Genomic DNA, 19,606 nt, shown 5'->3' with positions numbered 1-19,606 from the left:
ATGCTGTCCCCTCCCAGTCCCCCTCCTGAAAAAATTCCTCCCCCTATTCGCCTCTGAGAGGGCAGCAACCCCCAGTGTCCCCCCACCCTGGTGCAACCTTGAACTCTTGACCCTGTTGTTCCTACTTCCCAAGTGTTGGGATTATAGACATGTACCATCACACTCGACCGAAATGTGTAATTTATAGACAATCAAAAATAATGAAAGGCAGTGTAAGTAGATTTTATTTCACAGTGACAAGGAGCAAGAGGAATGGATTAGGTCAAAACACTCCACATTTTTTTTTTCTATTCTTTTTTTCAGAGCTGGGAACCGAACCCAGGGCCTTGCGCTTGCTAGTCAAGCGCTCTACCACTGAGCCAAATCCCCAACCCCAACACTCCACATTTTAAAAAGCAATCCTTGGGGTTGGGGATTTAGCTCAGTGGTAGAGGCCCTGGGTTCGGTCCCCAGCTCCGAAAAAAAGAAAAAAGAAAAAAGAAAAAAGAAAAAAAAAAAAAAGCAATCCTTGTGGATGTTGCTAACAGCTTAGCACATTCCTCCTGTTAATGGTTTGTTATGAGCTAACCCTTCCCCAGCACAGATGACCCGGGAGGAGCAAAAGTGTACCAACTGATACTCAGTTTTCTGAGTTTCAGACAGTGGGCAGGCATGAATGTCTCAGGTCTCAGAAACGTGACGAACCACCTGACTAGGAACAGGACTTGAGTTCTGGAATAATTGATGGTTTTTGTTTCCTTCTCCACTTCCTATAAAGCCTGCGGCTGGAGAGGAGATGGGAGGTAGTTATTTTAGGACCCACTGCCTGGTTAGATGCAAGCTCTCTGAATAAAGTGTAACTTGGATATTCTTGTCTTGGCCGTTGGTATTTCGATTGATGACAGACAACATAAGTTATATCTGCTCAGGTCCAGGGACCTAAGTGGACAGGACGGTGCATGCTTGAAGTCATTCCTGTTCGGGTAATTGAGGCCAAATAATCCCAAGCAAGAGATCCCAAAGGGGACCGAAGAGATGGCTCAGTGGTTAAGAGCACTGACTGCTTTTCCAGAGGTCCTGAGTTCAATTCCCAGGAACCACATGGTGGCGCAAAACCATCTATAATGGGGTCTGATACCCTCTTCTGACTTGTCTGAAGAGAGTAACAGTATATTCACATTCCTAAGAAAATAAATAAATCTCAAAAAGAGAGAGAGAGAATCGAAAGGGACATTCAGGGATGCCATCTTTCCTGTTGTTCTAGTATTGCATGTTTTGCTATAGTTGATATACCATATATATCGATATGTATCACATATATACGATTTTTATAAATTTTATATGTTTGTTGAGACAGGATTCTTTTGTGCAACCCTGGCTGTCCTAGAACTCACTCTAGAGACCAGGCTGGTCTTAAACTCAGCAATCTGCCTTTCTCTGCTTCCTCAGTGCTAGGGTTTAAATAATTTGTTTTGTGAATGAATGTGCTGTTCACCTGTCTGTCTGTGCACCCTATGTGTGCCTGGTTCCCTGGAACAGGAGTTAGAGGGTTGTGAACCACACTATGCGTTTGCTGGGAGTGGAATCTGGGCCTCAGCAAGAACAAGTGCTCTTAACCACTGAGCCATCTCTCTGGCCCCTGTCCTGTCTTTTAAAAGACTTCTTCCTTTTTTTTTTTTTAAAGCTGGATGTGGTGTTGTAATATTTTAATTCCTGCCCTCAGGAAACATAGGCAGAAAGATCTCTCTGTGAGTCCCACGCCATCCTGTTCTACAAAGTAAGTTTCAAGCTATCCAAAACCACACATTAAGACATGCTCTTGGGGGTTGGGGATTTAGCTCAGTGGTAGAGCGCTTGCCCTGTAAGCGCAAAGGCCCTGGTTCGGTCCCCAGCTCCCAAAAAAAAAAAAAAAAGAAAAAAAAAAAAAAAAAAAAAAAAAGACATGCTCTTGGGCTGGAGAGATGGTTCAGTGGTTAAGAGCACTGACTGTTCTTCCAGAGGTCCTGAGTTCAATTCCTAGTATCCACATCGTGGCTCACAACCGTCTATAATAATGAGATCTAATGCCCTCTTCTGGTGTGTCTGAAGACAGAGTGTACTCATATACATTAAATAAACAAACTCTTTAGAAAAAAAAAAAGAAGAAACAAAGAAAAGGAAGATAGCAAGAGAGTTGAAAAGAGCTCCATTTTATTACGGAAAGTTACAAAAAACGAAACAAACCAGGCAGCTGACAAAGGAGCAATGGGGAGAAGCGAGGCGCCTCCTGAGCGCCCCCCACACTGCAATTCAATTCAATGTGAACCACGTGGAGGAACAGAATTAAATAACTTTCATGGGGTTCAAGATTAGGATCCCCAGCCTGCCCTCTTGGGGGAAACCGAGGCACAGTAATACTGAGCAAAGCTGAAGAAGGTTACACACCTTCCCAAGTCACTCACAATGAAACAAAGGGAAGGTGGAGGATCCCACAGGGGCTCCGCAGGTAGGCATGGCTTGTAAACCTGGGACTCTGCAGGTGGGATTGGGAGCTAGTGGGTATGTAAACCAGGCTGTGATCAAGAGGGAAGGAAGCTGTAAACAAAGGGGTAGTGACCTAGAAAAGGGGGTGTTTGTGGATGGAGCGGGATCCCCGGGGAGTGGCTGAGCTTTAAGGAAGGCTGTGAGGCTGGAGGTGCTCCATCTCAATTCCAGATAAATTCTGAATTCCAACCCAGGACTTGATGCTCACTCTTAGCTCACCGAGGATGCTCCGCCCACCGGGAACTTTGGGTTAGGGGTCAATTTAGGCTACTGGCTCCGCCCCAGGAACAGGATGGGAAAAGCAAGTCGGAATTCGCTCGCTTGTCGCCCTTCCCTGCCAGGCGGGCTCACTGCCATGTCTGTCGGCTCTGAATCATCCAAGCTCCAGAATCTTCAGGTGCGAGAAGGAGAGAGGTATATGCCCAAACTCGAAGATGGTCACCGCCGGCAGGACTCATCTGCAGGAAAAGAGGTAATCAATCCAGAGAAGCGGAGAGGGCCTCCGCCTCCCCACGCATCCCCAGAACCGAAGAGTGGCTGGTATAAGAGAAGTCTTTGTAACATGTTGGCTGTGTGCCTGTCACCAGGAACAGTGGTCATCATCACGGTTAACTGGATTCTGTGCTGGGCATCTTGTTTAATTTCACAATCGTCTCAGCAAAGGTGAAGTAATTTAATACCTAGCCATGTATACCTAGGTGCTTTACAAAAATCTACTCAAGTCTTCCAACAACTTCAAGAAGTACTTGCTATTATCAATTAAGGCGGGGTACACAGCCTTTTTGTTTGTTCGTTTCAGATGGGGTCTCGATCTGTAATAGTCCAGGGTGCCCTGGAACTCACTGTGTAGACTAGGCCGATCTACCCCCGCTTTAGTGATAGGATTACAGGCATGAGTCACCTTTCTCAGCTCAAGGCAGCAATCTTATCACTGAGCTACACACCCGGAGGCCCAGCACACAACTGTTAACTTTATTTTAAAGGATGATAAATGAAGACTGGGGATACCGATCGGCGGCAGAGCACCCGCCTAGCATGCTCTGGGATCTGGGAGTGCAGGCGCTCACGCCCCACATAAGGTAAACGGAAACCGAGCTCGGATTGATTCAGGATCACAACTAAGTAACAGACAAGCTGGAATTCTGACTCCATGCCGCCTGACCCAACACGGGTATTTTTAACCAGATTAGAGATCTGGATAACGAGCGAGCTCTGGTTTTGAAATCTGGAGACTCCATGTGTGCTGGCTTTCAGGAATCAGCAGAAGTAGCAAATTGGACCAAGCTCCTTCAAAGTACCACAAAGCCATGAACACCAGGGGGCGACCTACGCCAACCACGCCGCAGCCGCTTACCCACGATTAGGGCCTTGGTGCACAGCCCGCCCTGGAGCCTGGGCTGCAGAAGCAACTCCTCCTCTTCCTCCTCCTCGTCATCGTCAGGCTGCGTTGCTAAGGGGGCAGTGGGGGCCTCAGGCTCCGGGCCTAGATCCTCCAGTACCGAGCTCTCGGAAGGGTATTGGTATGTGGTCTCCAGCGCTGTCTCACTAAAGGAGATCTTGAGCTGAGAGTAGGAAGAGAGGGGAGAGGAGGCAAGTTCATCACTAGGGGATCCAGGGAGGGCTGAGAGAGCAGAGGCAAGTGGAGGGGGGCTGGCCTTAGGTGCCCCGCAGACCTTCCCTTCCATCCATTTGGGGTTCGGCTTTGCTTTACATCTTGATTATTCCGTCTAATGGCATCATTCAAAACAACACTTAGAGGCTGGGAAGATGACTCAGTGGTTAAGAGCACTCGCTGCTCTTGCAGAGGACCTGAGTTCAGTTCCCAGCACTCACAACCATCTGTAACTGTAGTTCCGTGACCTCTGCAGGCTCCAGGCATACTTGCAGTGTACACGTACACAGGCTTGCAAAACACTGGCTGGGCTGTGAGAGCGATTGTAGCCAGGCCTCTCTGGAACCTCTGACCTTCACAGTGTGTTATGTCAGGTGTCTCTCCGCACCCCAGGTGTGGTGCCTCGAGGCAGCGATTTCAGCGTTCAAGAGATGATGAGGCGGGTTGGAGAGATGGCTCAGCGGTTAAGAGCACTGACTGCTCTTCCAGAGGTCCTGAGGTCAAATTCCAGCAACCACATAGTGGCTCACAACCATCTCTAATGGGATCTAATGTCCTCTTCTGGTGTGTCTGAAGACAGCAATAGTGTACTTATATAGAGTAAATAAATAAACTTGAAAAAAAAAGAATTTGAGAGAGAGAGAGAGAAGATGAGGCAGGAGGATTACACCAAATTCCAGGCTAGCCTTCCATGCAGATCAGACTCTGTCTAAAAAAAAGAAAGGGGTGAGGTTTTGGAGAGATGGCTCAATGGTTAAGAGCACTGGCTGCTCTTTCCAGAGGACCTGGGTTCAATTCTCAGCACCCACATGGTGACTCACAACTGTCTACAGCGCCAGTTCCAGAGGCTCAAGAAAGTAAAAGCTGACATTCAGATGGAATCAGGTGACCAGTCTGGGGCTAGCCTGATCTACATAGAGACCCTGACTTTAAAAATAAGCACACACACACACCAAAAAAGAGACTTTGCCATGGCAAGGGGGTAAGTAAGGCAGAATTTGGGTCTCTATCTTTCACTGCTGTGAGGCAGAGGTATTTAAAAACAAACATGAAGTCAGATGGGCACTCCAGACTCAGGAATGGATAACAACGGAAAGGTTTAGATGAGCCAAGGGATGCCCAGCATACAGAAGAGTCCCTAAACATGCAACTGCTTGTGAACAGACAAGGAGAGAGAGCAAAGTCCGGGCAAACACTGTGTAGGGATGGAGAGGAGGCCACAGGGCACCCACAAAAGCAGGCCAGAGAGAGCCAGAAATCCCCCCTCCCCCAAACAGACTGTTTTCAGTGCCCTTCCCCTCTGCCCTCCCAAGGAGCTCTGGGACACAGTGGGATTAACTCTGCAATCCTAAGGGTTTAAGAAGACAAACAGAAGGGGATTCCAGGTGACCTGCCCTGGGCATCTGTGGCCCATCCCCCCAGAGTCTCCGTGTGATCTACAGCATGGCTTCCAGGGGCTGAATGAGAGCGGGGACAACTTGGTCCCTAAGGAAAGCAGGGTACCCAAGAATGTATGGACTCCTTGGGTCCAAATCCTGCGGTGGCTGCTGCTGCTCTTCCTCCTCCTCCCCCCCTCCTCCTTCCCCTCCTCTTCTTCTTCTTCCTCCTCCTTCTAAGACCGTGTTTTCTCTTTGTGTAGTCCTAGCTTCCTGGATCTGGCTCAGTAGACCAGGCTGGCCTCTGGATTAAAGGTGCTAGGATTAAAGGCACGCACCACCAGCAGCACCCGGTATTCTGCAACGGTTCATTCATTTCACCTCGCTTTGAACAAAACCCAAGGCCTAACCAAATGCAACAGGGTGATTTGCTTCTGCCTCCAGGCCTCTGTGCTGACTGCTCTCCCTCTGCCTGGAAGGGGCCTCCAGAGCATCCTGTTCAGAAGCTGCCACATCTGCATCCCGCTCTAAGTCCTGATCTTCCTACCTGCACCCTTGTACCAGTAATTACTCACCCGCTTCTAACCCACTACAGAGACCCCCTCCCCTTAATATCTTGGGGGAGTCTGTAGTAAAACCTCTTCGTACAAAATGCCAGTGTGCTCAAGTCCCTTATATAAAATAGTATGGAACACAGGTCCTCCCATGTACCTTCAGGTTTTTTAATTATTATTATAAACGTGATGTTTTGCCTAGGCGTAAATGCACCATGTACATGCAGTACCCAAGAAGGCCAGAAGAGGGCATCAGATGCCCTGAAACTGGGGCGGAGGATTATGAGAGACTACACAGGTGCTAGGAACTGAACCCAGGTTCCCTGCAAGAGGAGCAAGTATTCTTATGGCTGTGCCATCTCTCTCTAGTTCTAGGTTTGTTTTTTTTTGTTGTTGTTTTTTTTTTTTTTTTTTTCCTGAGACTAGAGATGACTAAGCAGACCAGGCTGGCTTTGAACTTTACATCCATGGTTGGAATTTCAAGTCTAAGCCACCAGCCTTGAGGGCCTTAAATATTTTTTTGGTCCGTGCTTGGTTGAAACCAAGAATAACCCGTGGTGCAGAAGGCCAAGTGTACCAACTACTCATATGCACAGTTGCCACACTTCAGAAGATAAGGGTCTGTCTGGACATCAGCTAAGATCCCAACAGGGAACCAGGGCTACGGAAAATGAAATCAAGGGGCGGCCACCGGATGGTTCCAACCGCAGTATCTGGAAAGGGACCCTTACTGGTTCTGTTGTTGACAGATTTAGCCAAATTTCTAGCCCTACAGTTTATCATCTGTTCTGTGAAGGATCTTATTCATTTTATCCACTCCATCTACTTCAGTGTCTACTTCTGTGCTGCCCCCCCCTTTTGCTTCACACCCTCTCCCCACCCCCCCAGCTTCTGACCCGGCTTCTTAGGAATGCATAGCCCGAATTGGGGGGGCAGAGAGGGAAGTGACTCACTAGATCCACTCATCAGCTTTATAAGGTCACCAGGGGGCTGAGGAAGGAGGGGCAGGTCTCCAGCCAGAAAGGATACTGGGGAAGAGCACCAGCTACAGCCCCTCCCCGCCTCAGGACTGGGGTGGTGTCTCTCAAGAAGGCAGGTATACGTTTGATAGAAGTAACCAGGAAAGGAACTGTTTAGAGAAAGGCGAGGGATGGTGGTAACGGTTAGGTTAGAGCCAGCGCAAAGCACAGTAATCCTTACTGAGGCTGTACAGAGAGCTGAGAGGTGCGGGTGTGGACTTAAGAGAGTGAGGAAGAGGTAGGTGGTCAGGTCTAGAGAGCTGTGCAGCCTCCTCCCCACCCCCACCCCAGTGTAGCTGCTTCCTGATTCTCTCACCACATCCTGAGCACAGTTCTTTGGGGCCTGGGCCCAGTGTTCCCACTCAGTGCCACCAGCCTTCCGGGCCCCCACCCCAGGCTTCCTGTTTGGAAGGTCTGCTTCCGCCCCTCCTACTGGATGACCCTAGGTATGGTCACCAGCACAGGTCCTGCTCTGCAGTGGGTTCCTTGGCTTCCCCCAGATGGTTCCTAGGTTTGAGCCACAAAGCCTTGTGCCTCTCTTCTGTTCCTTTTCCAAAAGTCACAGGCCAGCCTCTGTAGGAAGTGACTTTTCTGAACACCTCACCCCAAGAGAATTTCCTGTCCTCTGTCCTTTCTATCTGCCCAGCCCTGAGAAGAGAGAGCCAATAGCAGAGGCAGGGTAACAAAAGTCACGTTCAAGAATAGATAATGAAAACCGATACTTTGTACATGAATTAAAAACAACAAAAAGACGAACTGGGAGGAACCAAATGACTCTCGGGCTTAGCCTTGATCTTTGGTCCTCAGGGTCGCCTATTGACACAGAACACACACACACACACACACACATTTAGATGAAAGAAGGGTGACACAGGTTTGCCGGACCCTGGGAAGATGTGTGATGGGTGGAGGACCTTCTGATCTGAGACATCTGACTATAGCACTGTCTCTGCCCAGAGATTTTTCACTTAGGAAAACTATTGGTACATATTAGGAAGGCGTTGGGCCAGAGCCAGAGGGAATAGTTACCCTGTCGGTGCTTCCTCATATGTCAGAATTTCAGTCTAACCTCTGACCCTCTGGTGGCCTCAGCTCCACCCCTACCCCCAACTCTTACAGTGCTTGGACCATTGGCAGCTCTCAGTTCAGTGCAAATGAACTTCTCTCTTTTTCTACCCCAGGGGAGGGAGAGGCCAGGGTAGCAGGAACCGAGGGGAAAAAGCCCAGGCTGAGCCAGTTCTGTGGGGGGGAGGGGAAGCCTAGAGAGGAAAGATGGGGGAAGGGAATAGAGATATTTTGGAAGAGAAGGCTTTTCTTGTCCCCTGAGAGAAGGAAGCACTGTCTAACATTTGCCCAGTTGCGGGGGGAGGGGTAGGTGACCCTGAGGTCACCCACTTCAAATGGCCTCTTCTTGTGGGGAGTGGGGGCTGACTTGGGGTCTAAACTCCTCTCAGCTCCTCAGCCAGCTCTGTTCCATCGCCCCACCCCACCCCCGCCTCTGTTCTGGGATGTCCTCGTTTAGTTCTGGCCCTTCTTTCTTGGGGCCAGAGACCTTCATCCCAACTTCCCTGAACTTCTCCTTCTACATTCTCTGTCCCCCATCCCCCGAGTTATTCTCACCACAGCTTCACGGGTGGGTTATCTCTTCTCTCTTACCAGAAGGGTTTAACTGGGTCAAAACCCAAAGGAAGGAGAGGAGAGGGGACTGAGAGAGTGGGCAAAGAAAGAACTAGGGTGGACACACCCTGAAAGCGACACACCCCAACATAGCAGTTGAGTGAACGTAATCCTTGGGGCTCCAAAATGAATGGCAAAGGAAGGCCACCTGGAGGAAGGGTGTGTGCAGGGGGGAGGAAGGGAGTTGGCAAGAATAAAAAGACTAGAAGAGGCACAGGCATATAAAAAAGTCATCCAGTCAGAACTAGAAAGAGACTTCTACCCAGTCAGGCACGGTAGCTCTCTTACCTGTTTGTGATGTCTTTCAGGGGATCCCTTGACAAGGCAGCTGCGGCTGAGACGGAGGTAGCCCCCCAGCACCAAGATCTCCTCTGCAGTTGGGTACCGCTTCTTGCCAGATCCAGACCCTGCAGCATCAGCTGTGGCAGGGTTGACTGGAGGGGCTGGGCTGGCAGGGGGCACACACCTCCGTGGGTTGACAGTGAAGGTGTGTCCACTGCGTCGGGGGGCCCCCACCCCCGGTCCTGGTTTCACCCCATAGAACAGACGGCTCATGAGGGGATCCCCAGAGGGTTGGGGGGCAGTTGGGGCCGAGGGTGGGGGAGACAGAGGGGCTGGTGCTGGGGGCCGGGGTTCTGCCGCTTCCTCTTCCTGCTGTCTGGAGCCTTCCGTCCCAGAGTGCTCTGGTGGGAGGGGGGAGGGCCCAGAGCAGCGGTTCTGCTGGGCTCTCAGAGGCCTGCTCTGAGCCCCCGCCTCCTCCTCAGCCTCCCCTCCAGCCTCCACAGCAGAAGGTCCCGAGTGCTTCTCTGAAGATGCTGGAGGATCTGGCTTATGAATTTGCGTCTCTGTGTCCCAAGGTGTCCGTTCTCGAGCTTTCCCAGAGTTTAGGGTCCATTTCCAGCCTTCAGTGGGCCTCTGCTCGGCAGTCTCCACTTCTCTAGCGGTGGTGTCTTGAACCTCCTTTGTCACTGAAGGCTGGTCTGGGGCAATCCCTGAACTCAATTTCTCTTCCTCACTCCCACGCTCCTCCAAGTAGTCTTTTCTCTCTTCACTTGACTTCAGCCTCCACTCCGTGGCCTCCAGCTGTACCAAGCTCTGTTTCTGGGCTTCTCTTGAGTCAAGATTCCATTTATGGGCCTCTGTCAGGCTGGTCTTCTGATCGCCAGGCTCCCCAGGGCTCAGTCTGCTTTCCAATACCTCTTTTCTCTTGGGACTGTGATCTCCAGAACCTGCTAATCTCAGATTCTCCTCTGGAGTTTCTCCAGGGCTCAGCCTCCATTTCTGAGCCTCAGCTGGTCTGGAATCCAGGTCTCTGGCCTCTGCTGGGCTCTGCCTCCAGTCTCCAGTCTCCAAAGACCTCGAAGTTGACTCTTGGGTTCCTCCTATCAGCAGCTTCCTATCTCTGGCCTCCCTGGGACTTAGCCTCTCTTCTCTTGACTCTCTTCCCTTAGGGCTCTGATCTCTTAAATTACCAGGACTTGATCTCCGTTCTAGAGCCTCCAGAGGCCCAGCCTTCCTATCACCAAGCACCTCGTTTCGCTGCTGCTGCTGCTGCTGCTGCTGCTGCTGCTGCTGCTGCTGCTGCTGCTGCTGCTGCTGCTGCTGCTGCTGCCGCTGTCGCTCCTGTTGAATGAATCGGTTCTGATGTACTGGCCCAATAGCCTCCAAAAGGACAGAAGATTCATCCGGGTCTGGAGGTCCAGCCTCTGCATTCCCAGGCACAGGGCTCCCCTCTCCAGGAGGTAGGCCCAACTTGGCTCTGCGTCGTTCCAGAATTCCCCGCTTCCAGGCTGGCATCTGGGATAAGCGATCCCGTTCTGCTTTCTCACGGCCACGAACCGCTGCCTCCTCCTGCCTCCGCCGGGCTAGCAACTGTAGCTTCCAATCTGGGATAGCGGTCATGGTCGCTGGAAGTGAAGGAGAGAGTATTGGGGGACGGGAACAGGAAGGGTGAGCTTCAGAGAAGCCCAGAGACTGAGAATGGGGGTGGGGGGGGAGGAAGTGATGAGGGAAGGAACTAAGAAGAGCAGAGAGGGACTGTAGAGTTAAGAATGAAAATAGAGGAAGGCCGTGAGAGGAAGGAGGGCAAAAGAGTCAGGAACTGAAAAAGTGAAGAGAAAAGCCGGGTGCCAAGTTGGGGGTGGGGATAATGGGAGAGGAAGAGTCGAGATTCCGGGCAGAGGCAGAGCCAGATTGGGGTTTGTGGGCACCAGACCGTCCCTGAGATATGAAAACGGGAGGTAAGGAAAAGCAGGAGAGCGAGGAGCCGGAGGAGCCGGGGCCGAGAAGTGAGAGGGTTCAGTCGAGACTGCCTCCCCGGTACCCAGGGGAGATAAATGGGAAGAGGGAAGCAGCAGGCGAGGGGCGAAGAGGTCGGACGAGATGTGAGGAGGTGAGGCTAGATGAGGAGGACAGAGGTCCAGGGGAGAAGGGGAGACGGGGAAACGGGCAAGGGCGCCGGCGCCTCTGCGCGCGGGGCCTCGGCAGGTCCGGGCTGCCTTCCCGGCGGCGCTCGGCCCCGCCCCTCAGCCCGGCCCCTACCCCACTTGCCTATCCCGCCCCCGAGGCGGGTCAGGGGAAATACCCTCCTCGGGGACTTTTGGTACCCGAGCAAGTGTGGCAGCCTATGCATTCCCAGAACCCTGGCGTCCACCCGCGTCCAGTCCCTACAATCTCGCCGGCCTCTGTACCAGATGCGCCCCCAGAACACGAGCGCGACGAGGACCCGCATCGCGCCTCTGATGTCCTCCAACCAGGGACCCGGCTCTCAGGGGACCTTGACCCAGTGGGACGTGCACCCGAGAGGACTGAACGGACAATCTGTGCACAAAGGGGAGGCACTCCAAGGGAGGTTTAGAGCCATGAGGCACTTCCCTTAAAGTGGGAACCCCACAGTCAACTTACACGCCTCGGGGTCCCTAGGAGGAGGTGCAGTGGAGTCGGGCGTCGGGAGAGAGGAAGAGGAGGAGAGAGGCGAAGGGAGATCCGGAGGGAGGGAGGGAAACAGAGGAGGAGGGAAGGGGGAACCCAGGAGGAGGGACGGAGACGCAGACCGGGGGCCAGCCGGGGGCGGCGACCGCTTTGTCTACGGACAATGGGGCGAAGGAAGGGGGCGCAGGGAGGAGCCCGGCGAAGGGCGGGGCTTCGCTGCCCTCCTTCCCGCGTGGGACTCTGGTGGGACTTCTCTCCCGCCGTAGCAATCCCCTTTCTCTCGGTTGGCTGTCTCCTGAGACCTTCACCCGCTTCCTTCCTTGCAGCCCTAGAGAAGCGGGGTGTCCAGACCCCAGTGCTCCAATAGGCCGACCCGGGGCGGCGGCCCGTGACTCAGGCCCCCTAAGGGACATGGAGAGGAAGCGGCAGCTGCTTGGAGTCGGACCCGCCCTTCCCATCTCTCGCTGCTCCTCCCCACGCCTTTTCTTTCCCTGGCTAGTCTTTGTTACCGTGGCAGAGAAGGCGGCTGCCAGGCCCTGGGGTCTGAGGCGAATAGCTTTGGGAGTTCGCTCCCCTCCCAGAGAGTTATTCTGTCTCCCACGGGTTCCCTGATCTATACGCGGAGAGACTGTCATATTTGGAGGGAACAGGACTGGAGGACTGAGAGACGGGGCGGGTCCGTGGGGTGTGGCCCCAGTCCAGGGATCCGTCCTAGAGTGCTTTGGCTATCGCCACAAAAACTTGGCCTAATCTTCCTCTCCCCCGCAACTGGTCCTCCGGCTTGAAAGTCATGGACAGACAACTGGGTATCATATGTATAAAATTTTAATTTTTCTGCAGCGCATGTCCTTTGGGAGAGGAGGGAGCCCCGAGTTAACCCGAGTTAAAAAAACAAAAAAACAGGAGATATCGCTGTAGAAGACAGCACCGCGGAGCTGAGGAGGAAAAACTAAGGCAGTGGTGGGGAGGAACACAGCCGCAGTACAAAAGAGCCATTACCTACAAACTTTCAGATAGGCCCTGACATAGCTCCTCGAGGTGGAAACACGGAAGGGAATCCCTGAGGTGCAGAGCCAATAACAAGGGGATGGAGTGCTCAAGGCTGACCCTGTGTGTGTGGAGGTCATGCTCTGAAGAGAAAAGGAGGCTCTTGAGTTTATTTCTTGGTTGGTTGGTGAGAAGCAGACTCTGAAGGCCAGTGGTGGAAACTGAATTTAGAGTCCAGGATCAGGACCCTGGAACTGAGTTCTCAAGCAAGAGAAGGGACAGCCCCTTCAAAGCATGATTTCCAACCTCTGGTCTGAAGCAGATGCAGCCTGGATGCTAAGGGGTTTGATTTTTGAGGTGGAGAGGAAGTACAGGGCTTAGAACCAGCTCCTCACTCTGCTTCCCCATCCTGGGGTCTGGAGAGAAGCTGGAGTTTTCTTTGTAGCTGAGACCGAAGGTAGCGGAGATCTTGCTGGTCAAGCCCGTGAGCCAAGCCCAGGTAGAGAGTAAAGAGAAGAGCCAGCAGGAGGCGGTCCGTGCCCAAAGTGGGAACCACCCACAGCACAGTCAACAGTTCCACACATACTGGGTGTCGAAGGTGAGAAAAGAGTCTTAGAGCCCGAGGAGACTTCAGAGACAGAGGCTCGCCCAGTCCCAGCACATGGTAATAAACCTAGAAGACACATCATGGAAACGAGTCAAGCCTTCTTTCTCAGTTGCCTCTGTCCTCTTCCTGGCTGGCACCACCATCTTAGAAAATCAGGCCCAGGATCCCTTCTGAGACTCCACCCCAACACAGGTCTCTCCGGTCCGGGCAGCATCCTCAAGCCCAGGTGACCACAGTCACTGGCCTTTGAAGGCAGGCTGAAGGAACACGATCATACAAGAAGGCAAGGGACTGGAAAGCCAAGAGAAGTCAGAAGAGTACAGGAGGGAGAGACTTGCAGGCACAGGTCTCAGGTGGGGGTGTGGGAGCCTCACCTGTTTGAGGCCCATCAGTTCAGCGTAGTCAAAGACCAGAAGAATGCTGAAGATTAGGAGCCAGGAAACAACATGGAGCACAAAGCAGAGGAGAGGCACCCAGGTGGCCCACGGTTCGGCCCGAGCCTCCCACAACACTGGGCCTCTGGGTGTAGCCTCCCAGTACCGCATCACCAACTGGGGAAAGATGAGAGACTGGGCATACCGGTGGTTTTCCTTGCCCCACCGTAACCTACGAGTCTTTCAGCCAGGTATAAACAGTAAATATTTACCATGTGGAGGGGTCTGGGTGGAGTACCAAGGACATGAGGATGACCCATCCCTTACACAGGATGGGATGGGGGGGGGCGGGTGGATAATCACCAAACTAGCCTATGCCAAACATCCAATGATAAGGACAACTGGAAGACAAGTGCTACTGTGGGACCTAGGGAAGTTGTAAGATAAGAACTGAGGAGGAATTTAGATCTGAAGCAACAAAATGTAAGGATGTTGCAAGGGTGACTCTCTGAGTATGCTGGGGAATGTCAAGTATATACACCTTTGCTGATAGAGGGGAGAATACACCCAGGAGGAATGGAGAGGCTGAACCCTGCATGTTCGGTCCCTCCAGTCTCCCTTGGCCAGGCCTCGTACCTGCAAGGCCAGAGCGGTGCATGCCACATAGAGCGACCTCTGAAGGACGCCAAAGTACCGTGATGTCCACGCCTTCACTGCCTCAGTAGCCATGAGGCTGTGCTGGACCACAAACAGTAGCAGAAGACACAGATCCCAAGCCAAGGAGGCAAGGATGCTTCGGTCCTGCAGGGCAGCCAACCACCCATGGCGAGCATCTGCGGGAGTTGGGGAGGAAAGGGACAAAAGGCCAGTTAAGATGGCTAGGACATTCTCCTATTCGCTTCTTTTGGAGCCCTATGCCATGCCCCTGATGCTTTCAAGATTGTGGCAAGGCCATTACAGGTTCACTGTATTCTTTCTTTTTTTCTTTCTTTCTTTCTTTTTTTCGGAGCTGGGGACCGAACCCAGGGCCTTGCGGTTGCTAGGCAAGCACTCTGCCACTGAGCTAAATCCCCAACCCCTCCCCCCTCCCCTTTTTTTTTTTTTTTTTTTCAGAGCTGGGGACCGAACCCAGGGCCTTCTGCTTGCTAGGCAAGCGCTCTACCACTGAGCTAAATCCCCAACCCCACTGTCTTCTTTCAATCTTTCCCTAGGCCTCGTTCTTAGGAGAATGCAGGTAGGGTCACCCTTAAAACCAAGGTGGGAGGGCTGGGGAGATGGCAAGTCATGTAATTGTGTGAACCAGAGGACCTGAATTCGAGCCTTAGCACCCCTACAAAAAGCCCAGCATGGAGTGGTGTTCCTGTAATCTTAGCGCTGAGAAGGCAGGGACAGAAGAATCTCCAGAGAGGCTTGACGGTTAGATTCTCAGCATCCACACAGCAGCTCACAATCATCTATAACCCCAGTTCCAGAGGATCCATTTAACCTCGCTGGTATACCTCAGGTCCCCTCGAAAAACTGTCCAAAGAATACGTGGGAGGCAGACATGTGGGCCTCTGAGTTCCAAGCCAGCTGGGAAGACTCAGTAAGACCCTGTCTAAAAAAAGAAGGTGGCTGGCTCCTGAGAAAAGACACTCAAGGTTGTTCTTCAGCTGCACTTGCACACAGGGGCACAAGCACACATTACACACACACACACACAAGCGAGGCGAGGGAAATCGTCTTTGGTATGGCTTGTTTGTTTGTTTGTTTGTTTTTTCCGAGACAGGGTCTCTCTACATACATAACCCTCAATCGATAGATCGGACCTTGAAATCAGTAGTGAAAAGACCTTCAATCAAGAGATTCACTTGCCTCTGTGCCTCTGTGTAGGGTTAAAGGTGTGAGCTACCACAGCTAGCTGTCCGCGGTTTTCTAGCATTTCCCCTTTTTACCTTTCCCCTTTCCCTGGCTCTCCTCTCAAAATCCTACCCCCACCCCCGCCCGTACTCCGTCAGTCTTCACTCCCGGCTTTCAGCATAGGACTAATCTTGGAGTTTCTGATTTAGCTTCTGCTCCCTTCCCGGCGGCGCCTCCCAGCTTTGGCGGTTTCCCTGTCATTTGTTTCCACGCCCCGCCCTCGCCACGCTGCTCCGGCTCCTCCTCTCCGCTTCAGCTCGCCCTGGATCCCTGCGGCTCACCCGGACCGCCAGACTCCGGGATCCCTCCAAGCAGCGGCCTCAGGGAGGTGAAGCGCACGAACTCCACTCCGGTGCCAAATGCCAGGACGAAGGAGGCAAGGGCCGCAGGAACCAGCAGCAGCGCGGGGGCCATGGCGAGCAGCGCGGAGCCTGCGGAGGAGGCGGGCTCAAGGTTCCCGCGACTGCTGGCCCTGCCCACGTCCCGCCCCCGTGGGGGTGCTGGCCGCAGGGCGGGGACCGCGAGCGGCGCGTCACAGCGCGGAGCTTTGGAATCCCGGGCGTCGTCAGGGCAGCGGATCTGCAGCTACCCACGTGGGTCGAATCTCTGGGCGGTCAGTGTTCTCGAGGAAAGTGAAGACAGAGCCTCCCTTGCGTGGAAACATAAAGGACATCCTACTTTTTTTTTTTTTTTTTTTCGGAGCTGGGGACCGAACCCAGGGCCTTGCGCTCGCTAGGCAAGCGCTCTACCGCTGAGCTAAATCCCCAACCCCGACATCCTACTTTTTAAGATAACCACTCCTTATCCTCCAGCCTCAGTCCCTGGTTACAAACCGCGCCACCGCGCCCAACATAGATTCTTGTATAGTGACCATTTTAGAGCTGGGTGTGGTGGCTCGTGCCTGTAATTCCAGTACTCGGAAGGGTGGGGCAGAAGTATCTGAAGTTAGCTTGGACTACATATGGAAACCGGTTCCGGAAAAGCCATAAAATATTAAAGGCCAGGAGATGGTGGCGTGCCTTTAATTCCAGCAACTTGGGAGGCAGAGGCAGGCGGATCTCCAAGTTCCAGGCCAGCTCTATATAGTGAGTCCTAGGATTGCCAAGGCTAAACAGAAACCCTGTCTCTAAAACCAAAAGTAGGGGTTGGGGATTTAGCTCAGTGGTAGAGCGCTTGCCTAGCAAGCGCAAAAAGTGGAAAGCTCAGTCACCATAGCTATCCAAGTACTGGGTCCTCAGAGGACATGAGCTGATTCAGATTACAGATGGAGCAAGGTCAGGGGGGCTGTTTGCTCCCAAGACTTCTAAAGCTCTCATGCATTGTACAACACTTACCCTCCCGACCCTCTCTGGTTAGTAAAATTACTGAGTGGGCTGCATCTGTGTGAATGGTTTGTGTGTGTGTGTGTGTGTGTGTGTGTGTGTGTGTGTGTGTGTGTGTGTGTGTGTGTGTGTGTGAGAATGTTTTTGAAGCTCTCTGCATACTGTTCTGCCCACTAAAATACATGCATACATACATTTTGCCTTTATGGGCATTGGTGTTTTGCCTACATGTATGTGTCAGATCTTCTGGAATAACCCAGTGCCTTCAATCACTGAGCTCTTTCTCCAGCCCCCACTTCATATATTATATAATTTTTTTAATGGTAGAATTTAGTCGGGGTAGTGGCACAAGCCTTAATGCATAATCTTATGTAGCTTAAGCTGGCTTTGAACTTGCTGTTGTGTAGCTGAGAATAGTCTTGAGTGGATCCTCCTGCCCCTGCCTCCAAGTGCTGGGATTACAGCCTAGTACCACAGCCTGGCTCCACTGATCTAGCTCTGAAGTGGTCCCAGAAGAGATGGTAGGTGGGAAACAAGGAATTGACTAAGCTTTGTTGTTTCCCTTTAATCGGCTTCATCCTTAAGTCCTAATTCACGCCTTAGGGAGGCAGATGCCTAAGGCTCTGTCCATCCAGCCTAGCCTAATCAGGGTGCCCCATGTCCCAGTGAGATTCCCTAGCTCAAAGAAAAGGGAAGTGGCCTGAAGGACATCCAAGGCTGACTTCTGGCCTCCACAGGCATCAAATGAACAAGGTCTGGGACTACTGCTTAGTGGGGAAGCATGTGGGCAGCACTTCAGGAAGCCTTAGATTCAACTCTCAGCACCTCAAAAAGGAAAACCTTAAAGATCAAGCATAGAGCTGGGGTGCGAATGAATGTAAAGTGATGAGTTGTAAAGAGACTACCAGTCATGTGCAGGGCCTCATAGTTCCCTAAGCTTATACATAATTCACTGCAGCAAAGTATAAAGCAAGCAACTGTTTTTTATTGAAGTGAAGTCCACATAGCAAAAACCCTTTGATACAGTAGTATTTAATATTCTGCACTACGGACAATCACTTCCTCTTTCTGACCCCAAGTCTTCCAATTCCCCACAGCGGAACTCGAGACTCCTTTAACAGCTTCTGTGTAGTCAAGAGCCTGGCAAGCACCAGTTTGCTCTTATCTTTGTGAATTCATACATTATGGGTACATTATGCAGGTGGGATCAAACCTGTCCTTGTGTCTCGCTCATTCAGTCAGGGTGTCCGTGACCAAACACCCTCACATACTGCTTTCACTCCATGTCTGCACATGTCTCTCTGTGCACACAGTGTATTTACATGTTCGCCCTGCAGAACAAACATCTATAGTTTTTCTATATTTGGCTATGATGAAAAAGCTTTGCCTAGCATGCATAAAGCAAGCGCCAGGTTCAATCCCAAGCCCAACCAAAAAGAACATTAATCAAGTGCTTTTCCTTTAGAATCTTTTGTAGTTTAGACTGGCCTCCAATTTGCTATGTAGCCAAAGCTGATCTTGAACTTCTGATCCCACTTGCCTTTACCCTGGGATTACATACCAAACGCATGTTTAAAAGTTTTCTTTGCTTACAGAACTTCTAAAGGGAGGCAGGACAGTATTGCTGGGTCATATGGTAATCAGGCAGGCACAATGAGTACTGACTTACCTTAGCGATAACCAGAGAAAATTGTAAAAAACAAAAAAATATTTTTCCCTTCTCTTTCGAGACAGGGTTTACTTTGTTAAAAGCCCTGACTGTTCTAGAACTCACTCTGTAGACCAGGCTGGCCTTGAACTCAGAGAACTGCCTGCCTCTGCCTCCCAAGTGCTGGGATTAAAGGGATGCACTACCCTGCCCAGACTCTTTTTGTAGCCCAGGCTGAACTGGAACTTGTGACCTTCCTGCTTCAGCCTCCTGAGAACTGGGACAACAGGAGACACCCCATGCCTCGCTCTGTACCGACTTTAAAGGATTTCGGTACTGTTTACTGCAGAGGACAAGCCGGACACCTGTGGTATCCAAGAGTTCTACTGTCTCCACATCCTGGAAAGTGGCCAACTTTAAATTTAACAAATATAATTTACTCTAAATCAACAACAAATGAAGTGCGAGTTCAAACTCATCCTGTGTCTCCACACAGAAACTTGCCATCGAGAAGGCAGAGTGAGCACTGACCTACTGGAGATGACCAAAGCTAACTGCAAACGCTGCAGAGTAAGGGAAGCAAAACTAAAGCCCTTGCTAACCACACCCAAGAGCAGCCAGGGACTCCTGAGAGCTGGTTCACATGGAGTAAGAATCCTGGGAAAAAAAGGGGCAATGCTGACTTCCAAACAGGGTAGAACCAGGGTGCTGGGCCTGGTACAGTTCCATCAGAGCAGCTGCAGACTGCAGAGCACAGCTGGGCTAGGGCAGGTGCTCTGTACAGACTGCACCCCAGCTCGGGTGCCAACTAACAAATGGTCACCTTAGGAAACACCCCCCACGCCCCCCGCAAAGAAACCCTTCCTAGGTCTTCTTCACATTCCCAAGGCAGTTATAGCCATAAAACACAATGCACCATAGGCCTTTGCGAAACCCTGAGGTTTGTTGTTTTCCTTTGTGTTTTGAGAGAGGGTCTCATTATGTACCTCTGGCTGGCCCGGAACTCACAAAAATGTAATTACTTCTGCCTCCCTAGTGTTAAGATTAAAGGTGCGGACAAACCACCTTGCCCTGTCTTAATGTGTACGTGCGTGTTCC

General features: G+C 51.7%; 2 protein-coding genes across 6 annotated transcripts; both read right to left on the bottom strand.

Moving 5' to 3' along the window:
• Positions 1–2,147: 2,147 nt before the first annotated feature.
• Positions 2,148–11,991, bottom strand: Ppp1r18 (protein phosphatase 1 regulatory subunit 18). 3 transcript variants are annotated; one of them, XM_032889083.1, is made up of 4 exons: positions 11,645–11,991; positions 9,029–10,647; positions 3,857–4,064; positions 2,148–2,960 (listed from the first exon to the last, which is right to left on the bottom strand). In XM_032889083.1, the coding sequence occupies exons 2-4, from the start codon at positions 10,640–10,642 to the stop codon at positions 2,941–2,943; spliced, it is 1,842 nt and encodes a 613-aa protein (XP_032744974.1). In that variant the 5' UTR covers positions 10,643–10,647; positions 11,645–11,991; the 3' UTR covers positions 2,148–2,940. The 3 variants fall into 3 exon arrangements, with proteins under 3 accessions (XP_032744974.1, XP_032744973.1, XP_032744975.1); XM_032889082.1 differs by lacking the exon at positions 11,645–11,991 and having other exon boundaries at positions 9,029–11,471; XM_032889084.1 differs by lacking the exons at positions 2,148–2,960; positions 11,645–11,991 and having other exon boundaries at positions 3,777–4,064.
• Positions 11,992–12,480: 489 nt separating this feature from the next.
• On the bottom strand, positions 12,481–16,096 carry Nrm (nurim). 3 transcript variants are annotated; one of them, XM_032889081.1, is made up of 4 exons: positions 15,820–16,096; positions 14,276–14,472; positions 13,640–13,816; positions 12,481–13,522 (listed from the first exon to the last, which is right to left on the bottom strand). In XM_032889081.1, the coding sequence occupies exons 1-4, from the start codon at positions 15,950–15,952 to the stop codon at positions 13,502–13,504; spliced, it is 528 nt and encodes a 175-aa protein (XP_032744972.1). In that variant the 5' UTR covers positions 15,953–16,096; the 3' UTR covers positions 12,481–13,501. The 3 variants fall into 3 exon arrangements, with proteins under 3 accessions (XP_032744972.1, XP_032744970.1, XP_032744971.1); XM_032889079.1 differs by having other exon boundaries at positions 12,481–13,331; positions 15,820–16,029; XM_032889080.1 differs by lacking the exon at positions 13,640–13,816 and having other exon boundaries at positions 12,481–13,331; positions 15,820–16,091.
• Positions 16,097–19,606: the final 3,510 nt, after the last annotated feature.

Source organism: Rattus rattus, chromosome 18, assembly GCF_011064425.1.
Source record: "Rattus rattus isolate New Zealand chromosome 18, Rrattus_CSIRO_v1, whole genome shotgun sequence".
Taxonomy (NCBI): Eukaryota; Metazoa; Chordata; class Mammalia; order Rodentia; family Muridae; genus Rattus; species Rattus rattus.
This window is presented reverse-complemented; position numbering and strand designations above follow the sequence as displayed.

Excerpts from the sequence above, each read along its gene's own strand:
- Ppp1r18 (XM_032889084.1), bottom strand. The coding sequence starts at position 10,642 with ATGACCGCTATCCCAGATTGGAAGCTACAGTTGCTAGCCCGGCGGAGG. Across the intron at positions 4,065-9,028 it reads CTGAAAGACATCACAAACAG|CTCAAGATCTCCTTTAGTGA; the intron begins GTAAGAGAGCTA and ends TCCTACTCTCAG.
- Nrm (XM_032889079.1), bottom strand. The coding sequence starts at position 15,952 with ATGGCCCCCGCGCTGCTGCTGGTTCCTGCGGCCCTTGCCTCCTTCGTC. Across the intron at positions 13,817-14,275 it reads GCACCGCTCTGGCCTTGCAG|TTGGTGATGCGGTACTGGGA; the intron begins GTACGAGGCCTG and ends ATCTTTCCCCAG. Across the intron at positions 13,332-13,639 it reads AACTGATGGGCCTCAAACAG|GTTTATTACCATGTGCTGGG; the intron begins GTGAGGCTCCCA and ends TGTGTCTTCTAG.